This window comes from Orbicella franksi, chromosome 2 (genome assembly GCF_964199315.1).
Source record: "Orbicella franksi chromosome 2, jaOrbFran1.1, whole genome shotgun sequence".
In the NCBI taxonomy this organism is placed as follows: domain Eukaryota; kingdom Metazoa; phylum Cnidaria; class Anthozoa; order Scleractinia; family Merulinidae; genus Orbicella; species Orbicella franksi.
The window spans coordinates 8,389,617-8,414,511 of record NC_138146.1 but is presented as its reverse complement, the minus strand read 5'-3'; the positions used below and the strand labels follow the sequence as shown (position 1 = coordinate 8,414,511).

At 37.9% G+C, this 24,895-nt stretch overlaps 2 protein-coding genes across 2 annotated transcripts in view; both read right to left on the bottom strand.

Annotated features, from left to right (window-relative positions):
- LOC145479936 (uncharacterized) overlaps nucleotides 1-24,895 on the bottom strand; it is a 321,399-nt gene that overhangs the window by 177,557 nt on the left and 118,947 nt on the right. The gene's annotated exons all lie outside the window — the stretch shown is intronic.
- LOC145480081 (uncharacterized) overlaps nucleotides 20,339-24,895 on the bottom strand; it is a 5,852-nt gene continuing 1,295 nt past the window's right edge. Inside the window, exons 3-6 of the mRNA XM_081458560.1 lie at nucleotides 24,488-24,520; nucleotides 21,961-22,014; nucleotides 21,540-21,602; nucleotides 20,339-20,798 (exon numbers count right to left, since the gene is read on the bottom strand). Of these exons, the coding sequence (XP_081314686.1) occupies nucleotides 20,677-20,798; nucleotides 21,540-21,602; nucleotides 21,961-22,014; nucleotides 24,488-24,520 (272 nt within the window). The 3' untranslated portion in view covers nucleotides 20,339-20,676. The remainder of the gene's footprint in view (nucleotides 20,799-21,539; nucleotides 21,603-21,960; nucleotides 22,015-24,487; nucleotides 24,521-24,895) is intronic.

The following is a 24,895-nucleotide window of genomic DNA, read 5'->3' as shown; positions in this document are numbered from 1 at the left end:
AAGGATTTGCCCAATCATTTTAAGGCACGTTAAAACTAAATGTGCATAAGAATAAAATTTAAGCGTACAATTGTGTGCGTTGACTTTACGTTGTCCAATTTCCATTGGCAAGTTTTTTTTCCTTGGGATTTGCGTACGTTATACACACATACGTGCACCTAGTGATCATGAGGGTTTTAGCAAAAGTTGAGCTGATTTCAACTTTTTCGGGGCCGTCTGCGTTGACGTAACGATTTTTGGACTTTTTAACGAGACACCTCTGCCATGTGGATGCCATTTTGTTTGAAATTGCCGTGGGTGTGTGGGTTTGGTATTTACCCACAATGCGTTGCACGCTACTGGTATTCTACTCACAGCTGTGTGACCAAGGCGGTGTCCAAATGAAATAGCCTGTAGGGAATCATCGGTAGCCAAGAAACGTAGAATGACAGCAAGACTTTCACCAGGACTAATGGGTTCACGATACAACGATTTTTTTGATAGCAACGGGCGCACAAGAGAAAGGAAACTGTCAAATCGTTCAGAAGTAATCCAGAAGTATTTATAAAAAATGACGACTCGTAATCATTTTCACGCATTTCCTTCACTGGGGTTTGGTTGCACCCAATTGGAATTGGTTTTAAAAAAAATCTTACCCAATATCTCTTGGGGTATCTTCGTCTTCTCTTTTGCCTCTGCCGTAGGTAAAAGAGGAGAAGACAACCCTTATGTACAGCGACTGCGATTACTTTGGCAGCCAGCTGATTAAATTGCACCTAATTTACTTGCCTTGCCATCTTGGATTTAAAATGTTTTTTAAATAAGTCTCCAAATGCACCTTTTAATTGACTCAAAATTTAGGAAAATTTTGAGGATGTGAAAAATGCAAGTAATTTGGAATAAAAATGTCACAAAATGCAAATTTCAACTAGAACTGAAATTTAAGCCGAAAATACACCACATTTGGAGGGGCCTTTCACCAACACGGTTGCCATAGAAACATCATTTCACGTAACCAAACGCAATTTATACAGCAAAATGTTCCTTGACAATTTTTATTACAGAGTGCTCCATTGAGATTGTTTAGGGTGGTGGCGTCCATTAAAGCAACAGCATACTAATGCAATAAGGTGTAAACTTTTTGTTTTAGTAATTTTGACAATTTCAATTAATTAGTTAGCCTTTTGGCAAGGGGTTGGGGTGCGGTAGGTACTTGTGCGCGCTACGTAATATGTGTTACACCTACGTAACTTTAATAACATCACAAAGCTGTACATGCTTTTTCGAAAATGCATTGCTCTGCTTGTGGTACTATTCTCTTTAAAACAAAAGCAATTTTCTTTAAACGCATGCGCAGATTAGTTAGGGTATTGTATAGACTATATATATTAGATAGAAAGTACATTTCATATAGGATCACACACGAACGTGCTTTTCCTTGCGGTAGAACCCAACCTGTAAGACGTATGCATTCTATCATACATAAGCGTGAAACACTCCGTTCTCGTCTCCAGGGCAAAACGGTTTTTATATGTCGTGTGATATCACACTCCCATTTTGACCAGGCAACAGTTGCATTTCGGGTCGTGTCACTTCCTCCTTTGTGGTGCAATGAACGCTACTGTGATTGCATTTTGAATTACCCCTAGCTCGGTTCAAGAAATGTCATCTGTTTTCAAACTACAATGATGTGCTTCCCATGGTTCAAATAAAGAGTGGAAACGTATTTGTAGTTTATTTCTGGCATTAATCTCAATCAAGTAGCATTGTTATCCTTCCCATTGAAACGCTTTTTACTTGCATAAATCAATATCATCGTGTGTTAACTTAAAGTGGTATATTGTTAACACCAATGGTGGCAACAGAATAAGAACGTGCTATTCCATGGCTATTTGAAAAATGAATAAGTTTTTGTTACAGGTGAAATGAAAATTTGTGTTTTGAATAAAACGAAATTGTTCCTCTTCCATTTATCTCCAGCAGTGAAAAAATCACGCACGTCTTCCATGTGCTTTCGAGAAAACAAGGTTATCATGTTGCATATCTTTGCGGGTATGTATCAAGTTACAAACATTAACGTGAACGGTAAAACTGTCACATTTGTTAGGCCTAGTTCATACGTCGCATTTCTGCCGTGTCGAATTCAATTCAATTAAGTGCGGCAGAAATGCGACCGTGGATTCATACGTCGCACTTAATTCAGAATTCATACTGTCGGGTATGTCGGCCAGCGGAAAATGTTGTAAACGCAGAGTATTCAGTATGGCGGACGAAAATACTGAGCGACGAAGGACTTTAATTTTGTTAAAAATTGTCCGCCAATGTAACGAGAAGAAGGCTGACAACGGAGCAGTATGTGTTGCAATATGTTCAGGTTGCATTGGGTCGAGAATGGCCAAGTTTCTTTTTCTTTGGCGGGAAAACATTTACGCATGCTCAATACATTAACATAATGTCTGCATTAGATTCGACACGGCAGAAATTCGACGTCTGAATCGGTGTCGCATTTCTGTCGGATAATGCGACAAGACCAGTTGAGCGTGCGGCAGAAATGCGACAGCCGATTCAGACGTCGAATTTCTGTCGAATTGAATTCGTTGAATTGAATTCGACACGGCAGAAATGCGACGTATGAACTGGGCCTGACCGACAAAAAACCTTGATAAGACATTTAACATTATGTATGTTTCATTCAAAGTCCAAAAATAGCTTGCAAATACGGTTTGTCAAGACAGCTTTGAATTTTACTGTGGTTTGTGTCCATTTTTATTCATTTTAAATTCAATAATACGTTGAAGTAAGGCCCGGTTCATACGTCGCATTTCTGCCGTGTCGAATTCAATTCAACGAATTCAATTCGACAGAAATTCGACGTCTGAATCGGCTGTCGCATTTCTGCCGCATCCTCAACTTGTCTTGTCGCATTATCCGACAGAAATGCGACACCGATTCAGACGTCGAATTTCTGCCGTGTCGAATCTAATGCAGACATTATGTTAATGTATTGAGCATGCGTAAATGTTTTCCCGCCAAAGAAAAAGAAACTTGGCCATTCTCGACCCAATGCAACCTGAACATATTGCAACACATACTGCTCCGTTGTCAGCCTTCTCCTCGTTACATTGGCGGACAATTTTTAGCAAAATTAAAGTCCTTCGTCGCTCAGTATTTTCGTCCGCCCTACCAGGGGCGGGGGAGAACACTCTGTGACGCTGGCTCTTTTTTCGTGTTTTGATCATCCACCAACAAGAAGATCTGTTAGATCTTATAACCGCGCTTTTAAAATTTAACTGTTTGCTTAGCACTACCGTCGGAACGGAGTGCACATTCCAAAGTAGTCATTGATGATTCTTTTCTTACTGTAGACATCACATCACTTGATCAACACAAACTGTATTATTGCACCATCAGTGGTAGCCATTGACAAATCTCCGATGACCTAATGGTCTTAATCTTTGTAGAACTTTCTTCGGGATATGTATGGGCATGAACGATATAAATGATACGATAATAACACTATTAACAACAGCTTTCTTTCTTAAAAGTCATGATTAAATTTAATTGGTGTTTTCCACGAGTAAAGGGCTAGTAAAGTAGTCACACAAGTCATATAATTTAATAATAAAACTCTATCCCGACCGATGTATCGATTTTGGTCACTCCAGTGACCACAGATTGAAAACGTGACAGAAAATTGGCGTTACTTTCGATTCTCACCAAATTTGGACAGTGGGATGATCTCATCATTAGCCAATTATAGGCCATCTTTCAGCTATTTTCGTCATATCCCCCGCACGGGAGAATTTTGTCAAGTTAGCTAATTTAGTATGCAAGCCAACGTAATAGCGGTCACCGTCGACGAAATGTTTATTTGCTCAAAAATTGCGGCCAAATCTTTCGGAGATAGAAGTCAAGACATTTGTAAGGATACAGAAAGTAATTTGGGACCAGTTGCTGGCTTCTAAGGCTGAATTTATCCAGAAGTAAGCTGTATTTTCGTTTTCGTGCCGAAAGCCACGCGATGAATTAATATTATCGGCTTTTTCTGCTGTCTTGTTCTGTTTTTTCTCTTGGTCTTTTTTGTAGTCCGCCGAGGCCAGTCTTTCGTCTAAATCAGTTGAAAAAAGTTCGAAAAAGATGTTCCCATTCAAGTTTAAGCTCTCAGCCGATAATTCTGGAGTTTTTTGGCCGAAACGTCAGCTTTGTTATGTTCGTGTTTTTCGGTTGCTATGGGCGACCATGGCTTCCTTTGTTAGGTCAAGTCTAGGGAGTGAGGTCACAAAAAATTCTGATTAATTCTGGTTTTGTTCGATTTCTATGAAATTTTAACACGATAAAGCTGGATTGTTAAGGAATAGATTTACCGCCTGCCAATGTGTGGTAGCTATTAACGCTTCAGTGATATATCGCTTCGAAATCAGGGTTTCGAAGAGATTTTTTTGCAACGTGTGGGTTCGGCGTGATTTTGTAATCGGAGGTTTTTGTTGACCCCGAAGGAAAAAATATCCGAAAAAGGTCATTTCATCGATGATTCAAACGAATATAAATATGTATATGTTCCGAGCGAAATTTCTGCTGAAAAAATATAATTTTTGACGAACGCTGGGTTTTTAATTTTTTCCCGCGAAAGTCGGTATCGGAGATGAGATTTATTGTTTCAACAGCTTTTGGCGAGTAAACATCACAGGTTGCGTGACTCAAAATTTGGCCGAGTGAAAGGGTTGTGCCTAAATCCTACCGCTCAGAAGGACAACCGAGGAGTACTAGGAGCGAGTTTCCGAGTCGAGCAGTTTTCGGAAATTGTCGGCTATTCCAATATGGCGGACTATACCAGTCACATAAATATGCGAATTGCCAGTGGTAAAACTATGTTGATCAACAAGACAAGTACGTTTTTATTCACCTGACAAGTTAAGAATAATGTGTAGAGAGTAAAGCAGTGAGTTGTTCGGCAAATGCTGTATATTTCTTTACATCTCTTCCCGTCTAGTTCGTAAACCGTAAATTTGTACGCCAGCTAACACATTAGACTGTCGACGTCTTTGACTTATAATAGGCACAAACGCTTTTAAATACGTCGTTCCTTAAGGACGAATTTTTTTATTGATTCGACGGATCCCCAAATTCAAACTTCCTTTGCCTTGTCCCTCTGGCCGGTAGGATCTTGGAAATACTACCGTCCAGAGGGACAGCTTGTGTATAAGGTAATTGGACTTAAGACCATGCACATTTTTATTTGTAGAATAGTTTGACACATTGCTATTTAGCCTTACACTACACTAGATTATCACTCTACAGTAATATTTCAGTTTTCTGTGATCTTGTCCCTCTGGCCGGTAGGATCTTGAAAATACTACCGGCCAGAAGGACAGCTTGTGTACAAGGTAATTGGACTTAAGTTCATGCACAGTTTTATTTGTACAATAGTTTGATACATTACTCTTCAGTTTTATGCTAGACTAGAATCACTCTAGAGTTGAATCTTTTCAGTTTTCTGTGATCTTGTCCCTCTGGCTGGTAGGATCTTGAAAATACTACTACCGGCCAGAGGGACAGCTTGTGTATAAGGTAATTGGACTCAAGTCGATGCACAGTTTTATTTGTAGAATAGTTTGATACATTGCTCTTACTTTAGTCTTACACTACACTAGATTATCACTCTACAGTAATATTTTCAGTTTTCTGTGATCTTGTCCCTCTGGCCGGTAGGATCTTGAAAATACTACTGGCCAGAGGGACAGCTTGTGTATAAGGTAATTGGACTTAAGTCCATGCTCAGTTTTATTTGTAGAATAGTTTGATACATTGGTCTTTAGTCTTACACTACACTAGATTATCTCTCTACAGTAACATTTATAGTTTTCTGTGATCTTGCCCCTCTGGCCGGTAGGATCTTGAAAATACTACTGACCAGAGGGACAGCTGCTTGTGTATAAGGTAATTGGATTCAAGTCCATGTGCAGTTTTATTTGTACAATAGCTTGATACATTGGCCTTTAGTCTTACACTACACTAGAATCACTCTACAGTAATATTTTCAGTTTCCTGTGATCTTGTCCCTCTAGCCGGTAGGATCTTGAAAATACTACCGGCCAGAAGGCCAGCTTGTGTATAAGTTAATTGGACTGAAGTTCATGGTGTCTGTAAAAGTTTATTCATGCTCTGTTGCAATAAAATCAATATTTTACTATTGATGAGAACTTTTGAGTTCTTTTGAATGTACATTCCTTCAGTTTGGTAGCTTTTGCTGTAAGATCTGCATCTTCATCACTTCATGGAGAGAGGGAATGTCATCCTGGAAAATAAGACAAAGTGAATTTCTGCAAGAAAGTGTTATGAATAGGAGATGTGTAGTTGGTATCCATGTTGTTTGGTTTAAATTGATTTTCCATTACTTTGTCATGTGATGAGAAGTGTTGATACTTGCTTTTGATTCAAAATACCTGGTTGAAATTAGGAGTTTCTCCCCTGCTGAGGTGCTCTGGAAACTAAATATAGATGATACCAATGAATTTAAAATGTATCGCTAGCACAAGTGATCAGTTCAGGTAAAGATGAACACGTTGATTTGAATTAACTCAAGCCAAGCTGATTATTTATAGAGACATGGTAATTGATAGACTATGGTATTTGCAGAGCTTACCATACAGACAAAGACACCACAATCATAATCATTCTTTTGCTTAGGTGTATCCTATGTGTAGGGATTCAATTAAAATGTGTGAGAAAATGTTCAGTCAAAAGAGCCCGAGTTTGAGTGGACTTAGTGCAGACAAAGAGCCTGGCACATTTATATTACCATAAATCTAACTAACTGGCATATATCTGACGCCATCGCTGCCATGTTGGATGACCATTAACAAAAGAATTAGCTTAGTTTATTGTTCTTGTCATCCAACATGGCCACCAGTCTTTGTCACTTGAATTTTCTGCCTATTTCATGCCAATTTCATCACATGCCATTTACATTGTCTGAGACTAGTTACTGGGGGTGGGAGATTATTAGCTCTGTTACCTTCATCATAAGAACCCCTATAAGCTTTCTAATGCAACTGTAGTTCTATTTGTTCCATTTATATATAATTGTTTTGTGTGGACTAAAAAATTTAATCACGTTCAATTAAGCTGTTTAACAATTTATTTTTTTTTGGGGGGGGGGGGAGAGGGGGGTGAAAGGGGGTCAGAACCTCCCAGTTCTCCTGCTTCCCATACCTTTATCTCTTGACTCCCGCCCTCCTCCATTTTGCCCCGTCCCCTGTAAATAAGGACACTCAAAACACATACTTATCATTTAGCTGCGCAATCCTTTAGCTTTTTTTTCCTTTTTTGCTTTGTTTTCAGGCTTGCTCCTCTAGCTCTTCACGTCTTTTAATTTTTCCTTCAGTCCAGAAGTCTCAAGATAAGCTAAATGTAAGTCAAAAAGCATTTGGGTTCTTGTTTTTGAAAGGATTTTAATGCTTTTAAATAAATGATTCCCGCCTTCATGGAACTCCCACTTCCCACCCTTTCCTCTCCTGCCTCCTGCCCCCTATTCTTCTGGGGCTCCCGCCCCCCTACCCCCCCCCCCCAATTTTACTCATGGGTGCACAAATATGCAAACTCAGCAAACTATTCAATCTGATTAATTTTTAGGGTAACTGGGGTTACACTTATTAACATTTGTTATTTAGAAAGCCTCACTTTAGAAGTGACTTATCCTTTGAGGGATACAGGCTTAATAAACATGAGGGAAATAGACTGGACATTTTGCAATGAGAGTGGCTTTGTGAGTATGTCAGGTCAGTGCCCTTTAAGCAATACATTTTGGTTAAATAAAGGATTTCCTTAAACCTATTTTGTTTAAATGTGAACACCATTCACCAAAAAAAGACAATAGAAGGACATTTTCATTACTTTAATTTGTGTTTATTCCATAAACAGATAGTCTTACAATGCTAAGGAACAGTATCCAACTCTATAAGTTTAACAATCTTGAAGAGATTCCTCTATCCTTCCAGAGAGTATGCAAGTCACAAAATAATATATTAAATATTGATGTATACAACTTGAACCCACTGGACATGTCAGAAATGTGTCCTAATACAGTCTGGCACTCTGTTTCACTTGGAGTGAATGCAAAATAAATTTTATTAAGGCATCAAGTGTCTGATAACTTTCATATAAATGGGAATCCTCAATATTCTAGCCTGCTTTATGACTTAAGCAATAAGAGCAATTATCAAACTATTGTACAAATAAAACTGTGCATGGACTTGAGTCCAATTACCTTATACACAAGCTGTCCCTCTGGGTGGTAGTATTTCCAAGATCCTACCGGCCAGAGGGACAAGATCACAGAAAACTGAAAATATTTAACTGTAGAGCCATTCTAGTGTGGTATAAAACTAAAGAACAATGTTTCAAACAATTCTACAAATAAAAATGTGCATGTACTTAACCCTTTAAGCCCGGGAGAGAAAAACCTTATTTTTCTAAAATTATAACCATAGATCGAAAGACCGCAAGTAATGTACCAGTTAAAAGGTATTGTTTGGGGTATGTCCTAAATCACCATAACAGACATACAAGGTGTCACAAATTGAATTGAGGAGTCTTCAAAGTAAAAAAAAATGAAAACGTTCAAAAATACCTTATTCCTTGTATATATTGGGTATACCCCTAAACAATAGCTTAATTTGCAGCTCTGGGTGTGCAGATTTTTATCAGATATTCACTTGACCGTAAAATTGTAAAGCGTAAAAGTTTCAAAAACTTGAGGGGTGGTTAATCAAGTCTGATTCAGGAGGGGGGTATGATTTTATGTTTTCAATGTAAAGATGTCTCAAAGATCCTTTTGGCGTCCAAATTTGAAATGAACTGGCCAAATATTAAGCTTATTATAACATTTTGTGCCATATGGCACTATCGGGACTTAAAGGGTTAAGTCCAGTTACATTATACACAAGCTGTCCCTCTGGCCAGTAGTATTTTCAAGATCCTACCGGCCAGAGGGACAAGATCACAGAAAACTGAAAATGTTACTGTAGAGAGATAATCTAGTGTAGTGTAAGACTAAAGACCAATGTATCAAACGATTCTACAAATAAAACTGAGCATGGACTTAAGTCCAATTACCTAATATACACAAGCTGTCCCTCTGGTCGGTAGTATTTTCAAGATCCTACCGGCCAGAGGGACAAGATCACAGAAAACTGAACTATTACTGGAGAGTGATAATCTAGTGTAGTGTGACTAAAGAGCAATGTATCAAACTATTCTACAAATAAAACTGTGCATCGACTTGAGTCCAATTACCTTATACACAAGCCGTCCCTCTGGCCAGTAGTAGTATTTTCAAGATCCTACCAGCCAGAGGGACAAGATCACAGAAAACTGAAAAGATTCAACTCTAGAGTGATTCTAGTCTAGCATAAAACTGAAGAGTAATGTATCAAACTATTGTACAAATAAAACTGTGCATGAACTTAAGTCCAATTACCTTGTACACAAGCTGTCCCTCTGGCTTGTAGTATTTTCAAGATCCTACCGGCCAGAGGGACAAGATCACAGAAAACTGAAATATTACTGTAGAGTGATAATCTAGTGTAGTGTTAGGCTAAATAGCAATGTGTCAAACTATTCTACAAATAAAAATGTGCATGGTCTTAAGTCCAATTACCTTATACACAAGCTGTCCCTCTGGACGGTAGTATTTCCAAGATCCTACCGGCCAGAGGGACAAGGCAAAGGAAGTTTGAATTTGGGGATCCGTCGAATCAATAAAAAAATTCGTCCTTAAGGAACGACGTATTTAAAAGCGTTTGTGCCTATTATAAGTCAAAGACGTCGACAGTCTAATGTGTTAGCCGGCGTACAAATTTACGGTTTACGAACTAGACGGGAAGAGATGTAAAGAAATATACAGCATTTGCCGAACAACTCACTGCTTTACTTTCTACACATTATTCTTAACTTGTCAGGTGAATAAAAACGTACTTGTCTTGTTGATCAACATAGTTTTACCACTGGCAATTCGCATATTTATGTGACTGGTATAGTCCGCCATATTGGAATAGCCGACAATTTCCGAAAACTGCTCGACTCGGAAACTCGCTCCTAGTACTCCTCGGTTGTCCTTCTGAGCGGTAGGATTTAGGCACAACCGAGTGAAAGCTTGGCTCTGGTCGCATACAAGACGAAAAAAAAACCACGGGTAAACCATGAACCGCGCTCGGCCCATGGCCGCGCGGTTAAAAAGTGACGTCACATCCGGTGAAAAAGCGGGCTGAGCGGCAAAATCAAATTTGAATGCGACATGATCGTTCTCCCAGTAAGTAAAATGGCAATATTTCGTAATCGGCGGGATATTTCTAACGTTTTATTTGGCCATGATAAACAATATTTTGTCGTCTTCCTCGTCATATCGTTTGTTTGAGGAACAGAACGATTATTTATTCAAAAACACGCTTTTCTGAAGGCGTGTGTTTTTACGAAATGTCGTCGTTTCTTCTTCGCTGAATTCCACAGGAGTCATCGTTTGCGTGGAAATAATGAATTCTAGGTAGGTAGCACTCAATTCAAATATCCTATTCTCTTAGGTAGGCATTAAACTAAGAGAAGAGCGCAATGACAGTTTTCTAGACGTGGGAGAACCTATTTAACGGAAGCCCATTTTTTCAAATTTACCCTTGACAAACACTCGAGACTAATGTAGAGGTGGTAATCGTATCGCACTGCAGGAATAGACCCACACACACAACGCGGCGGAACTTTCTTGCCGATCGACACTAGCGCAAATTCATGTTCTTGCTTGTGACTCAAACTGGTGTTATAAATTCTGTTACGATTGGTTGAGAACCTTGAACAAGTTATCTTAACTTTTCCCTTGGCAATTCCTTAATTGGTAAACGCTTCCTTTAACATAGGCAGGCCGTGAACCCCTTAAAAATAAACAAGAAGATATTCTTATGGGTGATTCAGTAATTTGGGTATCTCGTATTTTTTCTCCAGTTATAATCTAATTTATTTTACCCTTTCAACAGTGTTGAGTGTCAGCAACACTATAAGGTTTCAATACCCCCCGGATCTCATGAGGTGAAGCATGCATGCACCTTTCATTTCTTCGATTCCTTTCATTTGCCTTGTTTGCTGACCAAGTTCCTTGTCTTTTAATCCCTATCATAACTGCAGCTTATTTTGAAAGGTTACTCATACATTTTGCCTTATTTTGAATGTGCTTTCTCTATACAAGCTTACATCAAGACATTTCAGTCCCAGGGAATGAGAGAACAATAGCAATTCTGTCTTACAGAGTTCAATTATTTTGATTCATCACTCTTTCAATGTGTGATCTTAACAAACTGTTTGCAAACAGTAATGAAATATCATGCCCCAACACCCATCCACAAAAGGAAGTCTGGGAACAGGTAATAGCAACAATGACACTGCCAGGCTGGTGAATGTTACAAGCTATTATCAACTCATGTCTGACAATGATGAGTGACCATGAAACATGGTGCGGTGGAACTGAACAACCAGACTGTGAGTGACATTGTTAGTGTTAGTGGTGTGAAAGTGATTGCTAGCTGCACCAGACCAGAAAAGAAAAGGTTCCATACTAGAAGTTGACTGAGAGTAACAAGTTTGTACTCAAAAACTGAAGAAGCTGCCTGATCAGACCAGTCTTACAGCCAGCTTCATCACTACTTGTAAAGAGTTCCTGAATTGTGTATGTGGGAGGACTCCTTGTAATGACATATATGGGGAAGCTCTGTTCAAAAGTTTTCAGGCCTCAGATATAACTATTTAAGGGTAAGGGATTTCTGACAAGTTGAATTCAGGTGTACGAAAGGGTACAGAAATCTTTCTTTCAGGGATTTCCTTTCTTCTGGTTCTAAAATGTTGTTGATAATCTCTCATTTACTCTCCTGAGCCAGAATGAGGGGATTCTGATATATTGTTCAAAAAGATATTTTAAAACTTCTTTCTAAGGGTTAAGAAAAGGGATACAGTATTAAGGGGTTGGACCTTGAGATGGAGCTTTCCCATTTAAAACTATGTAGAATACCTCCCAACCCACCTCCCCCCCCCCCCCTGCCCCCCTTTTTGCATAACAAGATGTTCAAATTGTTTTCTGGAAAAAAAGCAATTAAAAAACAAAACAGTGCCAAGGGATTGTGTGATTATCAATGCCAGTTCCCATTTGTATTTTGAATTAAAATGGGCCTAACGTTATCCACAACAGTATAAAATAATAACCATACTTTGCAGCTTCATAGAGAGACTCAATCTGATAATGAAAACATAACTTTTATTTTCCCTCCTTCCTTTATACCTTGTGATATTTCTAGGGAAATTCTCAAAAAGTCCCTCTTCAAAGAAAAAAAAATGTATAATATATATATATTATATTTTCCTAATAAGCAGTTTCTTCACAACACATTTTAAGATGATACATGTAAATAGCCATAAAAATGACATTTTTATCTCTGAGATCATTTTCAAGATTAAAAAAAGTTATTTTTATCTATTATAACTTGTTTTAATCTTGAAAATGATCTCAGAGACAAAAATGTCATTTTTATGGCTATTTATCATCTTAAAATGTGTTGTGAAGAAACTGCTTATTAGGAAAATATAAATAATCAACGAAAAAAATGAACAGAAAAAAACAACAAACTATTCTTTCAGAGGAGCTCCTACATTTTATAATTTTTGTAAACCTTTTACAGAATGCAACTTTTGGATAGGTTGCACTTCACTGTAAAGGAAGAAATTACACCAGAGAGGCTTTGTATCTTTATTATGATTTGCATTATCAGTGAAAAGAATCACATTTGGACAGGTCCACTGGCACTCTTACATGTATGTTAAAGATGGGAAAAGCAGGTTCAGCATCATCTAAATCAAGGGATTGTATGCCAGTGTGGGGTGTATATGCCAGGAGGTAACCACCTAAGAAAATACAAACATAAATGACAGTCACTAAAATTAAACAACAACTGAGAACTTTTAGAGACCCCCATCAGTCACAAAAAGACCAACAACCGGATCTTTCTCAGTTTAACAAATTGACTCAGTTTTTCATGCATCTGTCTTGAATATTATTGATCATGAATTTGGTCATAACGTTGTCACAGTTGCTGTGGATCCACGGGGGGATAGCATACACTCAAACACTCATCTGCAAACACAGGAAAAACTGACATCAATTTGTTTTTTTTTAATAACAAATTCATTGCCAAATTGTATGCTCTTGCTCATTGACACATCTCTTAAATTATAAATTTATGTGCCTACAGGTCTGCTTATTGACGATGAAAATTAGCCAATGAGCGCACAACAATTTCTACAGTTATCGTAAAAAGTATAATTTTCGTTAGCAATGATTATTTTGTTAGTAAGGGTTTCAGAGGAAACGTCCAGTGTAAAAATGTTATCTCAACAGAAAAAGTAATTTAGTTTAACAAGAGGAATTCAGAAGAACACTGATTAAGAAGAGAAATAAAGTGCTTCTCTTGTTTGTATTTCTCTTGTGGGTATTTGCTCATTTACCACCTAAGAAAAACAAGATATAATGTATAATTTTTACCTCTGCTGCAAATTTTTCAAACCAGTTTGTTTTCACTTTCAGAGTGGTTCTTGAAAAGAATCACAAGCACACCACCCACCCCCTAAGTCCCTATTCCTACCCTACAACAGTACAGCCAGGATCCCATATCAACCCCCCAACATAACTTACCATAATACTCCCATACTACAATACCATCCTTTTTTTTATTTTGTACAGACAGACCTAGATTCAAACATCAGATCTCTGACCTTTTGGTCCACTTCATCTCCACTAGACGATGAGAGCAATCATTGCAAATTTATTTATATTTGTTGGTCTAATTTATTATTGTTCTCAGATTCCCCCTTCTCCTTTGATGACATTAAATTGGTTTAAAAAATTAAACTGGTGTACACAAATTAAAGCAGAGGTAGAAATTGAGCCATAAAATTACTATAATTTTGGCATGAGGGTATTAAAATAACTATACTATTAATATCCATATGTTCTATTGTAAAGACAGTGTATTACTACTTAAATTGAACTTCAATGTCAGAGACAAAAACCTAAAAACACCTAAACACAGGTCAGTGAGGACATTGCCAGTTGTGCTTTTGCCAACAACCACTCTGCCTGAAAAATGTAGAAGATAATAACAAAAGCAATAGCAAAGCCAACCTCTGTCAATTCAATAACCACATCAAATTCCCCTTCAAAATTCTCTTCAACTCAACGCTTTAACATGCTTCTCTCATTTAACTTTTACCCCTTGAGTCAGAATTTGTAGGTGTATCACATAGAATTCCACAAAAGATTAAAAATGCTGTTAACCTTTTGCAAATATCTGCATCAGTTTCAAAGATGTTTAAGTTTGAAAAATGTGTAAAATATGCAAATGAGGTTACTGATGATGTCATACACTCAACCCAATATTACATCAAGTGGGTAGGCTTATAGTTCTACTGGAAACACACCTACGGCTATTAAAATTTAAAGCAAAAATATCAATTTACAAAGAAGAGACAATTAACTCGGCAAAACCCACTGTGATTGAATGACTGAGGGAAACTCAAACAAAGAGGGATATTTGCACATTTGATTATTCAATATCAATAATTGAATAATCATGCAGGGTCAACTTCAGCCAAATGCATGGGGAATTAATGGCAAAAAATCACTTTAACATCAAACCAAGCTAGAACTTCAGCCCACCCACAATGGAGCAATCACAACTGACCTTTGTGAATTATTTGATACATGCATATGAGACCCATTTTTCCTTTTTTTCTTTATGAGATGGAAGGTAGATGCCATTTAAACATTGATCAAATAATGAACAAAGGTCCTGTTGCTACAGAGCTACATTGTATCCCTACCAGATTAACAAAAGATGAGGTGTTGAAAATAGATCTTTGGAAGAACTAAAAAAAGCTGTGTAAACAACCACCAGCAGCCTGTGTTCTCACAGCATCTCTTGTTGAGTTAATTTGATAAAGAACATAACTTTAAAATCTCAAAATAGTTGAATTTAACTAATTATGAAGTCCTACAAGTATGAGAATTTCAGGTTGTATGATTGCACCCAAGTATGAAATTTGATAGAGAAACAATGGTAAATCATACAATTCTATTTAACAATATTATTGGATTCCGAGCTCAAGATTCCCATCAGGTGATAATACGGTTGATACAGCCTCAGACTATCACCTCAAAGAAGCCTTGACCTCATAGTCCAATTGTTGAATAGAAAGAGAGAAGATGTTCTCTATTTCATTATTAATAGATAATAATTTACAGGTTAAAGCTAATTACAACATAAAATTTGAATTCTGTCCAGCATTTATTTATGAACCACTCTACAGTACCCGGGAGGGGGGTACTACCAGAAAAAATTGGTGGGGGTGTGTGGCCTGCTTCCCAAAACCCTTGCTCTACTGATCACCAAAATCTGTGATTTTCCCTACCCTCTTTATGACCAGATCAAAAATTTGACAACCTATTTACAACCGTTGTCGCTGACACAGTTGCCCTAAACATAATTTTTGAAGGCTTCTTGTTTATGATCTTATCAATAATGATGAAAAAGTAGCTTCTTCTAAACAACATTACCCAATTCAAGACTAGAGTACAAAACCCATACCCTATTTAAGACCAAAGTGGCCAAAGTCCATACTTTATTTATGACCAAAACGGCTGAAAAACCATACCCTTTGGGGCACACATACCTATATAGTGCATATAAGGGAGTAGCCCCCCCCCCCCCCCCCGGTCAGAGCAGAAGTGGGTACCTGTCAAAAGCGGGTGTAAAGTTAAGAGGTAAGGATATACCATACCACTGGGAGCTAACCCTAAACAGGCCAACCCCCTCTTTTTGAACTGCCCAAAGAAGTTGATCCCCAGGCCAGTATTGCAATTCAGACAATACAGAGGAATGTACAATTAACCATTGGATGACTGAAGGAAATTAGTTCTACTCATCTGGACTGCTTCACCCTTTGCTGATCTTTTCTGGGAAATCTGATATCCCTAAAACACGCATTTACAATGAACTCTAGCTCTCAATATAGATTATTTCTTACAGAGAAAAAAAGTATTCAACAAGAGATACGGAAATAAGATACTAACCTTGCGTATACGATTTTCCACCACACACTCGTGGATACAGAGCTTCAACTGTGTTCACTTTTAGAAAAAAACGGCTTCTGTCAAACGTGTTCCCATAGTGCACAGTGCAAACTATGGCCTGCAATACTTCATCCAGGTTGTTGTTAACATTATAGGCTATTGCACTTAGTGTTATAACCGAATCATGAGCAATAAGAACCAAAAGTCGGAACAACACCAGTTTTGTAAATGTGTAAAATCCGCCATTCGATGACAGAAGGCTCTCCGTTATTTTCCTTCAAAACAGTACTAAACTATACTGTTTTGCCGAAAGTTTTGTTTAAAAAGTCGAAGAAATGTGCCTGCAACATCCTTCTATTCTCAGTATGAAAGGACACGACCCTGATGGTTTGCAAATAGAGGAAAATCTTCCCCAATCGAAACGCCATATTTCCGCTTTGTGAAACGAGCTGCGCGGCACAATTTAAACCGGATGTGACGTCACTTTTTGGTGGATGATCCAGATACGCGAATTTCAGGAGTCTTCTGCCCCGCCCCTGCGCCATACTGAATACTCTGCGTTTACAACATTTTCCGCTGGTCGACATACCCGACAGTATGAATTCTGAATTAAGTGCGACACAAGAGCGACGTATGAATCCACAGTCGCATTGCTGCCGCACTTAATTGAATTGAATTCGACACGGCAGAAATGCGACGTATGAACTGGGCTTATGTCTTATCAAAGTTTTTTGTCTGTTAATCAAATATACATAATCTTAAGATTATGTCTTATCAAGGTTTTTTGTTCGTTGATCAATCAATCGGTCAACAATTTATGTAAACATGTGCCTAAGAGCTAAGTAAACTCGATCAAAATACGTATGTGTATACAACAACAACAACAACAAAAAAGTTACCTTTCTTTTAATCATTATAATTTAATAGTAGGGTTTTCTCAGAATTAACGTTCCGGGAAAAGCCCAAGCTGACTTCCAAAATCAATACTGAGAGTGAGAGGCAGGTGTTAGGACCTGTGTGGCTACTATGTGCCAGAGCTGTATATTGCTCTCTGCACTACCTGAGATTGTATCACCAGTTAGAAGAACTCACAAAGTTGACCACCATAGCTTGGAATTCTGTTTTTGGAAACTAAATTAATGCCGACACTTTGAGATCCACCCTTCGGGCGAAATAGCGTTAATGTCCCTCACATCATTGCCTTCTGCTGCAAAAATACTGGCAAAAAGTAAAATCGATAAAGCAAAACAAGTCAAATCAGTCGATCAGTCAGTACCTTACTCTCTCAAGAACCAGCCAATCGAATTTCAGGCTGCTCAAGCACACTGTAAGAGAACACAAATGTGTTTCTTGGTTTTGAGTGCACTCTATTTACAGGGCTTGTACGGGAATGCAAACTTAATTTTATACCGTTGCACAGTTAAAAATGTCAATAGAACGGACTTTTTTTTTCATTTGTTAACTAATAATGAGAAAAAGCTTGTTCCATTCGGATCAGGGGCTTTTCTTTTCCTGATAAATGTTAGAAAAAGTCGTCAAGTTACCACTACTCAAATTTGCTTGGTGCCTAAAAGCCACCCTCTCCGCCCTGTCTGAAAAGGGTTAAGAGATCTCGGTAAATAAAAACACGTCGCCTCTCCTTAGCGAACAATAAGCCAAAAAAAATTCTTAAAACAATTTAAAGATGAAAAAATAGATAAAGATGAATACAAACTGCCAAAGTGTAGATTATCTCTCTCACTGGTTTTATTTTAATAAACATTTTTTTTAACAGCATGCACTACAAGATACTTTGAGTAACCTTTAAATATTTAGTATTATAACATGCATACTGCTACGTAGTCCTTTGTGAAAGACTGCTGCAACAGCTTGTGCAATCAATATTGAGTAAAGGTAATCAGAAAAACCTAATTCTATATAAGCAGGAGGCAAAATTTATACTGTACTTAAATTTACGAGAGAGAATTACAGTCGAACCTCCACTAACGGTCACCTCTCTACAACGGCCACTTTTTTGGTCCCGGCAGACATACATTCACTGTTATTTTAACCCCTCTACAATGACCACCTCTCCACAACAGCAACAGCCACTAACACTCGTCCCAACTGCCAAAATAACCTCTCGACAACAGCCAGTTAACCAACGAATGAGGAGCCTCTCCCCAAGCTAAGGTGGCCCTAGTGGAGAGGTTCGACTGTAACTTAATTTAAGTAGGTAAATGAGTCAGACATCAGCATGCTATGTCTGATCTCTACATCAAATGGATATAGTCTCATAACGCTAATCTAATGTGTAACTGACACATCATGCAAGAAAACTGAACAAATATCAGGCCAAAGATCTCTGCTTTTTAGAACATAGTTGATAGCTCTCACTGCATTGCAAACTTTCACCAGGATGTAACACCAAACTGTCCATGCTGTTTATACGGGACACCATTCACAAGCTCTGCGTATTTGACACCTTAATTCTGGTGTTATAGTTTCAGTTCAGTGTAGGTTTTGAATAAATTCAGCTTATAAATTGGCCTCATTTACCTATGTTCGCCGGAGGCACTCGTAGCAGTGTAGTTGCTTATTCTGCTTGTAATCCCGCTACACGGGATGGCTATTATGCTGACATACATGTAGCTGTTCTGTCGAGTTTTTTTGCTTGGTAAGAATGCTAATTTGCAAAATACAAATTAACCAAATTATTTTTCTCTCCTTACGACACTACACTGCATTAAAAGATCTCATATTTTGCAAGTAATGCTGCTGATTATATCACAGCAGTGTTTTGCCAAAGGTGGACCTCAACTGATAAGTCATAAGTCTACAGGACCAAAACAACACCCATTCTGTTAAAGCTACCACCGGCAGAATTTATCCAAGCCTACCCAAAACGACATTCGGGAGACTGCTATATTTGATGTTGTTCTTTTCCCCCAAGTTTTCTTGTTCTCTGCTGGGAGAGATTCTTTCCTAATTGTTGTACTCTGACTACCAAAGCTTATGCTTAATAGATCCTTGGCCTGATCTATAAATTGAATATATGGCTTTACTTTATCTTCTTATTGCTCATAAATAAAGCAGTTACAACTGAGCCGGTAATAACAGTTTATAGTATGTGTCTAAGTAAAAACCGTCTCCTAGGTGTTTCTTTTTTCTTTTTGTTTTTTGTTTATATTTATAGTCAACGAACGCATAACCTGCGATCAGGTGCCCTTTAGATAGACGTATATGAGAACGGCCGCTTGCAGGTGCAACATTCACAAGCAAGAAAGGCACCAGTTAATTACTTTTTTTAACAATTACATTCACAAATATCCACTTGACCTGAGGCAAACAATTGTTTTAATACAATTTTCAGTGATAAATGGCAAGAACAACAAAATATGGAAACAACAAACGCAAGTGGATAATGATTTAATAAGTGTTGAGTTTAAGTCATTAGTGCACTTTTATTGGGTTATAAATCCCCCGCTGATATTGTCAACGGACCGATGGATTGAGGACAACCGAGTAGTGCAAGTCCGGCAAATTCCGCTTGGACTGAAGTAAATATGAAGTACAGAAAGAAATATTTTTTCATCATGCTGGTACTACACGTTGAATCAACATATTAATTCTTCTGTTCCAAGAGAATCGAGTTTGATTCAGTCTTCCTATGTATCCTCTTTTAGTAACGCTTTACACTTAATCTTAGGTTAAGGAAAATTCAGAGTGAAATAGGAAAGATGTGAAGAAGATGTACATAACTTCTCTAAACTTCTCTAACTGCTTTAAACTAAAATTCGGTTTTCTCATCAGAAATAATACCTTCATAATGAACAATATCAACTATCAAAACTCTTAATCAGTGGCAATTGTTTAACTTAGTGATATATGGTATGATGTTCGCAGGGTGCTCTCTAGAAAATATCTGTGTTGCTATACCCTCAAAATGCTCTATCATCTGCTTCGGGGACCCCTTGTTCCAGTCAAAACAAAGCTTGTGTTATATACAGTTCTAGTCTAAAATGTCGGTCAAAAAGCTGAAAACAGCAACAAGGGTCTACAATACATGACTGTAATATATCCCTGGTTTATAACGTTGTAATGATCAAACAATGTAACTTTTAGCATACAAGGAGCTGCCATTATTGGGAATGGATCATTTTAATCATGCCTATCAATGCTGTTTATACGAAGACCACCCAACGAAGGGCGACAGTTGGCAAATAGAAACAGATTCACATTCGTTGACACAACCACAGCTTGATATTTTGGAAACAAGTTGGTAAACTATAACTTTCCAAAAGAAAATGTTACATTTCCTATTCTGGAGATACAGCGAGAAACTAGCCACTAAAGTACCGATCTTCTTAGATTTTCTACCATGCAGCATTTCCAAGGACGATAATGGCACCTAATGAAAAATGCCGAGGTAAATCTATGCAAATTCTGTTCACGTCTTGTCTTCAAGTTACTATGCTAATTACATTAAAGTAGTATCACATACCATAGCTACATGTATCTTTTATAATAATCATATGCCACTTGTACATTATGCTTACTTATTACAATGCTGTTTCATAAGTAACACTTTCCTCTCCAAGAGATCCTTTGGAACCAGTGGAAGATGAATCGTCTGTTTTTGGTTTGCATTTTGCACGGTTGAGCTTTTTACCGCCCTCTTGTTCTGTTTAATCAAAGAAATAAAACAAAATCACATGTATGATCAGGTCATGGTCGATTAATCCATCTGTCAAGAGAAGATGATTTTTCTCTTGCCCATCTATCCTTTCCTGTCTCAATACCTCCAAACATTCTTTCATCCATCCATCCACCTGTCGTTCGTCCACCTGCGCACTCATCTATCTACCCATCCATCTTTCTGTCTCTTCCCCTCTCTATTTTTCTCGCTCCTTCCTTGCTTCTTTCCTCCCTCCCTTCCTTCCTTGCGTCCTTCCTCCGTTCCTCAGTCACATCTAATAGCCAGGCAGTCAGTTAATCATTCAACTTTGTAAATGAACAGACAGCTTATCGCTCAATATGTCAGGCAATTTGAAAACGACTGATAGTGCAACAAAGAATATCCAAGTTACGACTTTGTGAGATTCCTTTCAATTTTGCCCATCTGCACAGTGTTATATGACTTTAAAGTATTAATGTTGTTTCCTTCTTTATTCATGCACTATGTTTTTTTAAAAATGCATAAATAATGTTATTATTCATACCAACGAAATAATGTTGCCCAGAGTTAGTCTTGACTGGTCTACTTTTCTCTGTTAGCTTTGCTTCAGAGTGTTTATTAAAACGATTTTCGAAACTAAGACTGTTTGATAGACAAACACTACTATTGTGTCTTTTTGGCAATTAAATAATGCAATGAAGTCAATGAAGTTCTTTGGTATTTTTAAGTAACACGTTTCTTGCTTACTTTTTTGCGAGGACAACTTAGGCTGAGTGTCACCTGGTTCCAAACTCTCCTCAGTTTCTTGTTCTGCATTTAGACAAAACAAAAATGCCAAATACTAATGTAGCTATGGACTAATAAGAAAGTCGAGAACAATATTCCTTGCACAAATTCTCTATATTATTGGCTAAAAAAGAGTGTTTGTTTTTAAAACCTAAATTTGTAGGCGTACCTAATCAGCGCTGGTCGCGGGAAAACAGCACGGATCACCCAAAAAATAATGATAAGCAACAAACCTGAAATAAAGATTTTGATTTTGCCTCCCGCGCTGTCTACTTGCGACTCGCGTGTTTACCTGTGACCTGCACTGATTAGACACTCCATCAAGAGCACACTCCACTCAGTGAAAATTTGTTTCTCAAACATAGATGTTGTTGCAGCTTACTGGAAGACGAGGCTGGCAAAACAAGACGAATTGTAGTCCTTTTTCGTACGTCTGCTGAAAGAAAAAAACTAGTGAGACAATCTCAGATAGTGCAGAGCGCAATTGATAGCTCTGGTACAGTAGTCCCATAAGTACTCACCCCTACTCGGTTCACTTCCGGTTTGTGTCTACCTTGGTAGTCTGCTACGGCTTTTTCCCTTTGCAGTGTGTATGTTTCAAGGTTGTATTTTCATTTAAGGTCCAAACATTACGCACAAATTACTACTGGTGCTTTAAGTTGATTTTCGTTCATTTTAAATTCAACAATACGCTGAAGCAGCAAACGTGACAATTTAGCTCTTCACGCCAACTTTGTAACTTGATACTTTTGTTTTCCTCGCAAAGCCATGTAATATGAAACCCTTGTTTTCTCCAAAACATACGGAAGATGTCCTTGTTTTTTAGAGATAAATGAAAGAAAGTTAAATATCTGATGTAGTGATGAAGAAACGGAACAGAGACGATGTTTTACTAAAAATGCAAATTTTTACCGATGAGCAAGAACTAATTTAATTATCAGATAGTCACGAAATACCACTTTCTTTTTCTGTTGCCACCTTTGTTGTTAACAATAAAGCAATTCAAAATTAACACACAACGATATTGATGGCTGAGAAGCTTTTCAACGAAAAGTATTGAAGATAAACAGCGCTACTTGGCCGATATGAATGAGTCTCCTCAAAGACTGATTAAATTAATTTGCGCTTTCATTAGGTGCCACGGCGTCTGCAGCAATATTTGAGCATTTTCCTGGTTTCTTTTGTTACAAATTCACAATTTGCGGAGTATTAACGCCACTAACTTGAGAACTTTTTGGTCTCTCTTACAGACACAATTAAGGCAAGAAATAAACAAGTCGCTAAGGAGAAGCAATATATTTGAACTCCGACAAGCACACTATTGTAGATTGAAAACAGCAGATGATATTTGTTGAACCGACCTGTTTGTAATTCTAAAAGCTACGCAGCCACAGTAACGTTTCACTTTTGCAATAAAAAGGGACAACTGGCGCTACCTGAAAAATAACTGCCGTCCTTGGTCGCATGACACGATATATAAAATACTGCGCGTAAAGATAGTGTATAACACTAACAATGCTAGAACGCATGCGTCTTACATGTTGAGCTCTACCATAAGGAAAACCACTCAACATTTGTGCGTGATTCCGTATGCAATGTATCCTTCACCTAATATAGAAGCCACGAACCCTAACTAATCTACGCATGCGTTTAGGGCAAATTAGTTTTGTTCTAAGGAGAATGGTACCACAAGGAGAGCAAGGGGTTACCTGAAACAAATATATAGCTTTGCGATGTTCAAAGTTAAGCGACGGCGATGGAATGTGTTTTACGTAGAGTACACATGTACCTTCCCACCCTACTCCCATTACTTCCTTGCCTCTAGACTAATTAATTAATTGAAATTAATTAATTAAACAAACATTAAAGTTTACACCTTAGCGCCATAGCGCCATAGCGCCTTAGTTCCTTAGCGGCAGGCAACCCCCATAACCATCCCAATAGTGCACTCTGCACTAAAAAAACGTAAGCATTGTTTTAGCTATGCCTTTAAGAATACAGCTAAACAACAGGCTAGCAGGCCATTGTATATTCGGCATTGTTCAACAGGTTATATTCAGAACGGTTAATACCGGCACGACATTGTCACACCCAAAGTGTAGCTGGTAGCAAATGAGAAAGTCATTCGATTCAGTTCAAATTTGCGAGAAAAATGTTGATGATAAGAGCTGATGCTATAAAAGGAAAGTGAGGAGTGCTGGTATTTGTTGGGAGAGAGCCACAAGACTAGCCCAAGACAGAGAGATCTGGAGGCACCTCGTTGAGGCCCCATGTGCCACTGGGCATTATGGGATTGAGTGAGTGAGTGTTAAAATGTTAACCAGATGTCAAGTAACCTGCCAAACAACAACCGAAACTCGCAAACTATGAACAAAACAGTTATGGATTGCGAATCCTTAAGTTTTTGGACATGCATGCAAAACAAATATACGGCTTCTTATTTACATATATTCTTTCTGGGGGGGAAAGGCTAAGGCTATCCCAAAGGTTTATATTAATTTGAGAAGTTCTTAAAATACTCCCAGTTCTGGTGGAACTGGTATTCTTTGCTATATTGTCCCTGAAGCAACTATTATGCACAAATAGCTACAAATCAGAGGCATAGAATAGATAACTTCAGTAAAGTTTTTCGTAGCACACCGGCCTTGAATATCCCATTTGTGTTTGTCTTTGTAAACATGCTCGCTTTAACATTCTTGTGGTTACTGAAAAATCCTGTTACTTGATGCAGGATATTTTATATGCCTCGAAACATTGCGTAACTAGTTAGTGTGCAGTAACCAGTTGCCACTTCAACTTATCTGTGAGCAGGTCCTACAATAAAGCAAAATCACTGTTCCATATGAATGCTCAACAGAGTAGTTGAAGTTTGTGTTTATTGGCAATGTAATGCATCATCAATGATTTACCTCGAACAACAGAAATATCTTTTTCTCTTTGCTCTGGATTTAAAAAAGAAAGAGAATTAACCATGCAGTTTCAAAGTGTGTTAGTGAGTCAGTGATATTCCTCACAGAGCAGTTGCAACCAGTCATTTCTACCTTACAGAAGAGCACCAAGTGACATCGCAATTTCTCGTTTTATTCTACATTTTATTTGCTGTCTTTGATTAACAATTATTTTGTCAGTGTGATCAAAAGTGGTCATATTGTTCTGTTTAATTTCGTTACTCGCAGAGGGAACAACGTGCAGGTGAAACCTGTTAGATAGAATTGAATGTACGGGAAGAAATATTTACTTTCGACTAGAGGAGATAAAAACACACAGGGAAGATATAGGCAGACCTACGGTAAGCAGAAGCTTGTTCTGAAAACATA